The sequence below is a fragment of the Sinocyclocheilus rhinocerous genome, unplaced genomic scaffold, assembly GCF_001515625.1.
Source record: "Sinocyclocheilus rhinocerous isolate Xijiao unplaced genomic scaffold, SAMN03320098_v1.1 scaffold1441, whole genome shotgun sequence".
Lineage (NCBI taxonomy): Eukaryota > Metazoa > Chordata > Actinopteri > Cypriniformes > Cyprinidae > Sinocyclocheilus > Sinocyclocheilus rhinocerous.
Genome location: NW_015654063.1, coordinates 373269 through 383137, shown reverse-complemented (window position 1 = coordinate 383137; position 9869 = coordinate 373269). Strand labels below are relative to the sequence as shown.

General features: G+C 36.9%; 1 protein-coding gene across 1 annotated transcript in view; it reads left to right on the top strand.

The window, feature by feature from the left end:
- The window catches only part of LOC107716778 (partitioning defective 3 homolog B-like), a 335521-nt gene that overhangs the window by 124328 nt on the left and 201324 nt on the right, over positions 1–9869 (top strand). Inside the window, exon 7 of the mRNA XM_016523332.1 lies at positions 8317–8400. Coding sequence (XP_016378818.1) covers positions 8317–8400 — 84 coding nt within the window. The remainder of the gene's footprint in view (positions 1–8316; positions 8401–9869) is intronic.

Here is a 9869-nt window from a genome sequence, read left to right as displayed (position 1 = left end):
ACAGTACATCCAGCATCTGCCTCACATTCACGATCTTAAACATATTCTCAAAACTATCGTTTTCAATTACTTCATATTTAATATTTTGATCACTGGCAGCTTATTCACCACATCCAGCATCAAATGGCAGTGACATTTATACGTCATTGCGGATAGTAATTGCTCTGCAGTAAAGCCATTCAAATCAATTAAATTTTTGCTGATGATATTCGTTTGTTTTATGCCTGCAGTAATTATGAGTGAAACGTCACGTCATCATTGTGTATCAAACAGTGCCACCTCGAGTAAAAAAGATGCATTGCACATATTGAGTCATTAGATATGTAAATATAGTTGCGCAGGAAAAAATACTTATAAATTTACATGCCTCGGGTCTCTAGCGACCCTATACACTTTTTACAAAAAATTAATCAGAAAACTGGCATTCTTTTATATTTTACTATTTTTTTCTTGTTATATTGTTTATAATCAATAGATTGAGGAATACTAAGAAAGTTGATGTCTAACTTAAAAAAATGAAGGAGGGAGACGGTAGAGAATGTTGTCCCCGATGTATGATACCCGAGGTATGCATTTAAGGGTTAACATAACTGTCAGTGGGGCGTAATCTGTTCGTATAAAAACATATGGATTCGTTAGCCACTATTTCATCAAATAGTTAAGAAATGCATATAGGTTCCAAAAAAGATATAAAGGTTCCAAAAGGGGATTGTTGCAGAAATGCAGTAGAAATACAGTTTTGGGTTCCCCATAGAACCTTTTGGTGAACAGTTCTTGAAACCATTTTTTCTCCGTGAAGAACATTGAAAAAATCTAAGGCCTCGTTTACACTAGTGTGTTTTCGTTTTAAAACGCACAACTTCTGTTACGGTTGCGCCTGTCGTTTACGCTACTCCGGCGTTTTCGTCCCTCGAAAACGTAGAATTTTGAAAATGCTGCAGACCCCGTTTTAATTTGAAAACTCCGGGGTTGTGTTTCAATGTAAATTGACCAAAATGGAGATGTTTGAAAATGATGCCGTGGCTGCCCACATTTGCTCTGCGTATCCTTGATGACCGTGTAAATGATAACATCATGCTCATTGTTGTACCCATAGATATGTATGGGTAGATGCCCCATTCGACCGCTCAAAGCACGCAGACACGCCCGCCATCTAAATTATAGGGAATCTACCTATACATATCTATGGTTGTACCTGCACGAATGGTCATGTGATATGCGTTTTCGGTTGTGTAGTGTAGACGGAGATCGTTTCTGAAACGCAGTGAAAACGGCAGTGTAGGTTAGGATCGTTTTCATTTTAAAACGCTGTAGTGTAAACAGGGCCTAAAGAACCCTTTTATACTATGAAGGGTAAACAGGGCCTAAAGAACCCTTTTATACTATGAAGGCCTATTGTGGAATGGTAAGGTTCTGTCGAACCACAGATGCCAATAAAGAACCTTTTTTTTTTTTTTTTTAAGAGTGATGAGAGTCTTTTGGGTTTATGACATTTAGAATAGCATACTAAAGTAGAATATCAAATTATTTTCTACTTAAATTCTCTTACTGTTTACGCACCCTCGTGATGTTTTAGTCAAAAGGAGAAATTCCATGAAATGCGTCTGTCGTTTGTGTGAACGAAGGAACGACATGAGGGTTAGTAATTAATGACAGAATTTTCATTTTTGGGTGAACTATCACTTTATGATTATCTTCCTCTCTGCTGTACCTCTCAATTCTAAGTCATGTACATCTAAATACTGTATGTTGCGTCAAGTTTGACACCAATGACTCGCATGTTACTTAAAAGTTGTCATTGTCATTGACGTCAAAACTTGCACATTTTGAAAGCTTTTGTGGAAAAAATTCAAATCTATAATATGACTGGGAAAAACAGTAAAAGGCAGTCAGATGGACCACATTTATGGTGCTCATTTTGACTTGTTTTGGACCCTGAGAGGTCTCCATCCACTTATATTGTATGGAAATAAGGTGAATTAGGATAAATTTCTTTTTTGTGTGAACTATCACTTTAATGACTTTTGACAGCATCTTTGACATCCTAGGCTCATCCTGGTGGAAGGAATGTCATGCAAGTACTGATCTGTACTGACTTGTAAAACTGAAAACTTTCCCAACTAGAAATTCCTCCGCCTATATAAAATAATCCCACCTCAAAAAGAGGATTTAGACAACTTCACAGCTCATATAATACATTCAAAACATTTGTTCCATGGATCTCCATTGATAGTGTGTTACCGTAAGTGTGTTTACCAGCAAAATTACTGCGGTAATCGGACGTGTGCGACAGATGCAGTACATGCTCTAGTTGAAAATAATTTTGAACATTTCTGTTTGAGTAGCAGTTAAGATGAAGTGTTTCTCTAAAGTAACCTGCCAATTACTGTACTTTTGTATTTGCAAAGTGCTGTTTAAGTAAGTTTTACTAACCTCTCTATTTATTCCGATGGTGAACGGGTTTAACATTAGTCATCCTTTAATGCTGTGAGTCTGGCGTATTAGCCGCTGGAGACTGAGAGCGTGATTGTACATGCGGTGCTTTCTGCATCCCTGTTGAGTGACTGGATCCCTGATTGTGAGGCCGAATTAAAGTCCTTCTGAATAGGAGGATTATTTCAACCCTGTAGGGGAGCTTTACTCTGGGTTAAACACTCACAGGTAAACACACAGCCTTGTTCGCACCTCTTCACATATATTTTCCATTACTCAATCCTCTCCAACCTACATCAGACATCTCCGGATCCGCAACACAATAGTCCACGCATAAAGAAACGGCAACTGTATTCAAATAGTCCTTCATTCAGAGAAGTATCGCATGTTTCTCTAGGAACTCTTGCGAAACGGACCCACACTCGGCCCATACACAATCACAAGAGAGACTGTTAATCTGAACCACAGCTCTTATTTGTGCAAAGCTGCTGAAGCTCAGCACTTTGAAGATGGAGAGTTGAAAAGACGAGAGAGCTTTGGTAATTTGCTCTCTTTTATTCCTATCTGCCTTTTATTTCCCTTTTTTGTACCTTCTGTCTGTATGGAAGAGAGAGCAGGTAAATAAAGAGGACACCTGCACAAGTGCCCGTTTCCTGTTTCACAGCCATGCTTTCATGGATGATGTGGCAGGCTTTCTTCACCGTTCATTTGTTTGCCTATTGATGCTGGATGTTTAACCAAAGAGGAAAAGTAGGAGTGAGGTAATGAATGAAAGAAACAAGGGTTCTGAGCTCTTTTCCAAATCTTAGTAAGACTGCTTCAGCAGGCATTATTGTAAGGCTGATCCAAAAGGTAGGCAACTTCGTTATGCTGCCTCATAAGATACCTTATTTGGGCCAGATTGTGTGAAATTGTAGCCTTTGTAGAGAAGGCAATCCCAGGATGCACTGTACGAAGCTAAGTGGAGAATTTTTTTTTTTTTTTTTTACTATATACACTATTTATATTATATATAGTAAAATAGTAAAAACTGTAATATTTAGAAATATTGTTAGATATAAAATTCGAATAAAAAATGTAAATGATAAAATATATTTAAATGTAAATATATTTAAATAAAATCTATATATAAAAAAATAAAATATAATTATAAAATTTAAAATAGCTGCTTTCTATTTTTATATATTTTATTATGTCATTTATTCCTGTGATGGCAAAGCTGAATTTTCACATGAGTCTTCAGCAATCAATCAGTATGCTGATTTTGTGAAACATAAAAAAAGGAGAAAAAAAAAACTTATCAACACTGAAAATTATTTTTTTAAATATCAATTTCTAAATAAATAAATACAAGTTACAGACCCTAAACTTTTAAATGCTAATAAATATTTTAAAAAAGTAGAATTACCAATAAATTAAGTATAACATTTGCATGCATGCACACGAGTATGTGTGTGTGTATGTGTGTATAGCTTGCTTATTAGACAAATTATGTGCTCACCTGCACTGAATTCAATTGTAAGTTGTGTCCCCACATGCATCAGTCACTTTTTCCATTAAGAATATTTCCTAAGATGACAGCTGATAGGCAGTGGCTGACTAAGCAGCAGGGCTAGTGCCCCTGAAGTGTCCCTCTAACCTTTGAAAACTCATACAATAAATAGCATATAATGCATGGAATGAGTGCATAGTGTATAGTACATAATTTAGGACACAACATTTTGAAATGGAGAGTGAAGGAGGGAGTGCAAGATGGAAGGGTGCTGGGAAGTCCCCCCCCCCCATTTAAGCCTGACTAATTAATTCGGGGCTCTCTGGCCCCTCCTCAAGGAGTTGAGTCTCTTTGAAATTTCTTATTTGAGCCGGCCTTGATTAACGAAACTTCTGGTGAGTTGATGAAACTGCACTTCACAGGATTTAGTCATGCTTACCACAGTTTTTTCCCCCGTCTTTGTTGTTGTTGTTTGCGGTTTCCATCTCATGGTGATTGTGTTTAAACCCCATCTCTCTCTTGCTCTCTCTCTCGCTCTCAGACAGAGTTATCTGTGCTGGGGTAGCTTATCAGTGTTGAGTCCTCTGAGCTCTCTCCTGCATTAGCATCTCAACAGTCTCAGCTCTTTCTCCAAATAGACTCTCACACACAGTCAGACACAATCTGCACTACATACCTCAGGAAAAATGAGACAATTAAAATCAAACAGGAGCTTGGAGAAGGGTGTATTTATGTTTGTTTGTTTGTGTGTGTGTGGTCAGCCTGCTGGAGTCATTAAGACCTCACACACGGGTAAATTATTGGTCTAGATGGCTGTTTGGGAGTGTTGGAGCTTAAGGCCTCAGGAAAAGAGAGACTCTCCACACATTCTTTAAATTGTAGTGTTTTATTTTACCACCTCATGCTCACTCACACCTGACTGGAAATCACTGCAAAGACCAAAGAGACAGTGTGTCCTTCAAAGCCTTTAGATAACATGAGCAGCACTGGCATTATAGCAATACAACTGATCATTATGTGGTTATTGCAGATCTTACTATGCTGAGAGAAAGCAATCTTTGTTTTTCTGGCTTTTGATGTTATTCGATATACATCTTGTTATATATTTCCTCTGAATTAGCTTGAAGTCGTTTTTTATTTCTTCAAATAGAGGGCTGATCATTTCAACCAAAGAGCCACTGTTACAATAAATTTGCAATGAATATGTTTAAATGAATTGTTAAACTCAATGTCACAGTTTTGATTAGATTCATGGATGTTTAAAGCTGTAGAATGCTGACACAAACTTGTATTGTTGTGTATTTCTAATGCATTATTTATTCAAATTAGTAAAAACATCTTTATAACTGTCGCAGAAATACATTGCTACATTTTTTAAATGAATAATATTTTTATTCAACAAGAACTCACTAAATTGATCAAAAGTGACAGTAAAGGCATTTATATCTTTTGAACTTTCTATTCATTAAAAATTCTGAAAAGATATGCTTCACGGTCTCTACAGCAATGTAAGAGCAGCACAACTGTTTTTAACATTGATAATCATAAATGTTTCTTGAGCAAATCAGCATATCAAAATGATTTCTGAAGGATCATGTGACACTGAAGACTGGAGTAATGATGCTGAAAATTCAGCTTTGCCATCATAGGAATGAATTACACTTTAAAATCCAATCAGATAGAAAACAGTTATTTTAAATAGAAATAATATTTGAAAGATATTGTAAAAATATTCTCTGTGATTGCTGGGGTATGTTGAATTTGTTTCTCATGATCTGTCCCTCAGGCATAATGACATGTACTTCGTGGTAAGAATAGCAATGTGGCCCCAGCACTTCTCTTTTTTTTTATTTTTTATTTTTTATTTTTTTTTTTATAAACCATTTGATTTTTTCCCCTTCTTAGTGTTCTAGTTTTCTTGACTATTCAAAGTGAAATTAATCCCCTCTGAGAGTTTAGCCTTGAATTCGATAATTTGTTGTATTTGAAGTTATTTCAGGGCAGATCATCAACAATAGGCTACGTCTCAGGACTAGCTCAGGGATGAAGTTCTTCAGGGCTTAGTATGTTGTAGTGTGCACACTATTTCAAGAGCATCAAACTTTATAAACCATTGTTCTTGTTGATTCAATGCAGACTGGCTCTCACTCATTCTCTGTTAAAGGGTTAGTTCACCCAAAATTGAAAATTCTGTCATTAATTACACACCCTCATGTTGTTCCAAACCTTCGTTCATCTTCGGAACATAAACAATGCATGCGCATGCTGCTGCTGCTGCTGCTTACGTTGAACACGTTGTTTACATGCAGAGGAATGCAAACGTATGCGTCGTGATACTTTCCGCAATGGCGGCACGCAGCAGACCAGATGAGGAGAAAAATTGTTGAAAAAAGTCATTATTCTTTGCACACCAAAAGTATTCTCGTAGCTTCGTAAAATTATGGTTGAACCACTGATGTCACTTGGACTATTTTACCGATGTCCTTGCTACGTTTCTGGACTTGGGAACATGTCAGCTGTGTTGCTGTCTATGGAGGGTCAGAAAGCTCTCGGATTTCATCAAAAATATCTTAATTTGTGTTCTGAAGATGAATGAAGGTCTTACGGGTTTAGAACGACATGAGGGTGAGTAATTAATGACAGAATTTTCATTTTTGGGTGAACTTTCCTTTTAAGTGCTACTAGTTTTTGATCAAGAAAATTAACTCCAAAAAAGCTAAGATAAATAAATAACAGTAGTAGAGACAGTTTTGGTTAGACTTTCATTTCCAGACGACATGCGAGTCAAACTAGTGTCTCGCACATAAACTAAAGTGCTCTGTAACACATTCACTTCACTCCAGATTTTAGTTGGTTTGTTTTTGCCAATCTCAATTGTAGCCTTATGTCTGTCTCATGCATTCACTTTTAAATGATAAAATAATTTAAATGATAAAATTTTTAAATTATGGTTTTTGATAGTTTATTAAAAAAAAGTTTAAGATATACACTACTATTTGAAGAGTTGAGGTCAGTAAGGTTTGTTGTTTGTTTTGAAAGAGATTACTACTTTTATTCAGCAAGGTTACATGAATGATATTTTTTTCTCCCAAGTAAATGCTGTTAAACTTTCTATTTACCAAAGATAAATGTAATTAAAGGTGAAGGCTTCCACAATAATACTAAGCAGCACAAATGTCAACATTGATAATAAGAAATGTTTCTTGAGCAGTAATTAATTAGAATGATTTCTGAGGAATCATGTGAAACTGAAGACTGGAGTAATCATCACAGCCATCACAGAAATAAAATACATTTTAAAATATATTCAAATCAAAAACCGTTATTTATTTATGTAATAATATTTCATAATATTAATTTTTACTGTATAAGATGTTTGGAAGTGACTTCTTTAAAGATAAATAAACAACATTCAAAATCTTCCCAACCCCAAATTTTCAAACATTGTTGAAACAGTATTATGAAAAAAATACATTACATTAAAATGTTTAAATTATTTAAATTGTAATTATATTTCTCAATATTAATGTTTTTACTGTATGTTTGATATATTAAAAGAGAAAATTTTACCGACCCCAATTTTTTTAACAGCATTGTAATTTTTCTTAAACTAATAGACTGTTTATTAATTTACAGACTTTTTTAATCCTCACAGTATTCTAAACATTTTTTCATACAATGACAGAAAAAAATAAAAAGATTTATTTGTTACTTGCAAAGCTCAGTGTAGCTGCTTTTTGGGAACAGATGGTGTCGTTACAGCATTTACCAGCATGGGCTAATGGGAACTAACCAGCCAAACATGAAATACTGCACTGACCAATCAGCTTTCAGAATTACCTGTTTCATAAAATGCTTTCTAACAGTTTGGTGTGTCATGTTTGCTTAATTTCAAATCTACTGTCGGTCTGTCTCTGCCTGTCTTTCTCTCTCATCAGCTCCTGCAGTGGCTCACTGTACTCACTCATGTATGACTCTGCAAATATTCCACCATGAAGAGCTATTAGTTGTGGATTAAAGGCGGATGATCGCCGCTGCAGTGCAACGAACCGTTCTGTCCACAGTTATCCACTTACACTCCCGCTATATCATCACACCACATGCCAAGAACATTAACTGCTGAAAAAGGGGAAAACAGGGGAAAAAAAGAGGAACATTTGAAAATTAGTCAGAAAGGCAGACATCATGGAAACTATTTCAGCAGGGAATGTAGGAAAACAGGATCATGTGCTAGAGAGCTGACTAACACAGACATGTACGGCGGCTCTGCACCCGTGCGTGTGGGAGATCTGAGGGCCAGGAGACAGTGAGTTTACACGGGTTTATGCTGTGCAGTCTGACTTAATATTGTGACTGATGGGTTTTGTTCTTGTGTGTGTGTGCAGCAGCAGCCTCACAAAGACGGTGGAGATTTCAGGAGAACAAGGGCCTCTAGGAATACACGTGGTGCCGTACTGTTCCTCTCTCAGCGGAAGGTTAGTGCAGCATTTCTCACTCTCCTCCTCACGCAAACGCACACTTTCCCGTGATGCATGTCTTACCTAAAGCATGGTGACGTGCGCTAGAGAAATCTAAAGCTGCACCACACACATTCAGAGCTTTGTTTGTGTCTGCGTGTTTTTTGTTGTGGGGGATTATGGGAATGTTTTGTGCTGCTCTCCTGCTTTTGAAGTCATAAATCAGAAGTGGGTTTTTGTAGCTTTTAGTTCATGTCTTTTAAGCTTTTGGGCTATTTGTATGCTAGTATACTACTTAAAGGTGACATATCATGAAAATCTGACTTTTCCAGGTTTTAAGTGCTATAATCAGGTCCCTGGTGCATCTACCAACCAAGGAAACGTGAAAAAGATTAACCCAGTAACTTTGTTTTGGGAAGCCTTTTTCTGCAAGTGTCTGAGAAAACGAGCGCATCTGATTTCGCTCCCTTGGTGATGTGGCAAAGGGATCTCATTATAATATTACCACCCCTTAATCTGTAAGTTTACACCCACGACGTCGTAATTGTTTTCGCAAGCGACAACGGTGTACCATCTCTAATCAATGCCATGGCGAAAGTTTGAGCAAAACATGCTAACTGTTCTGTCATTGGCTGCACAGACGAGCACAGAACACTATTTAGAGTCCCAGCCTCAGAGGAGACAAGAGAGCAGTGGATTTATTGATTTATTGATTTATTTACTGTATATTGCTGCTGCATTTTTCAAATCGTCATATCGCCAGCCCGTGAGATCGCCGATACACGATATTATCGTGCGTGGGTGAGTGGGGGCAAGAGAGAAAATCTCTGTACTTGTCATTAGGTTATTTCATAACTACGTGGTGTTTTAAACCGTGCGGGCGCGCGAGAGAGAGCCCATGAAAGCACCAATAATCAAAATAATTTACTATCAAACATACTGATAAACTAACATGTTAAATATAAAAATATTTAAAACAGCTAGTTCATATATATTCGGATACAACAGCCATACATCGCTATTAGGACCGCACGTCCTGTGACAAGTTTACCGCATCTGCGCACGGACGTTATCAGTCTTAAAGGTCTGCAAAATCAGTCAACTGTGAAAATCAAAAGTAGATTTATTTTAAAGACCAACAGTTTAACATTAAATATTGAACATAAACGAACAAGTTAAATATAAAAGTGTTTAAAACAGGTAAGTTCATATATTTGGAGTAAAGTTAAATTAAACGGATACATCAGTCATACAGCGCTCTGGACCGCGCGGCACATGATGAGCCCGACGCACCGCCACAGAAACAAGAATGAGATGCGTTCTAACATAACTGTGGCGTTAAACTCAGTTAGTGAGGGCTCTGTTAAAATATTGCACATATATAGGCCGTTAAAATGCAATGAAATACCTTATATCAGCAGACGATGTACGTCTGTGTTTGTGGTTGGAGACTCCTTCACCGGCTACAGGCTCTAATCCTCATTTGC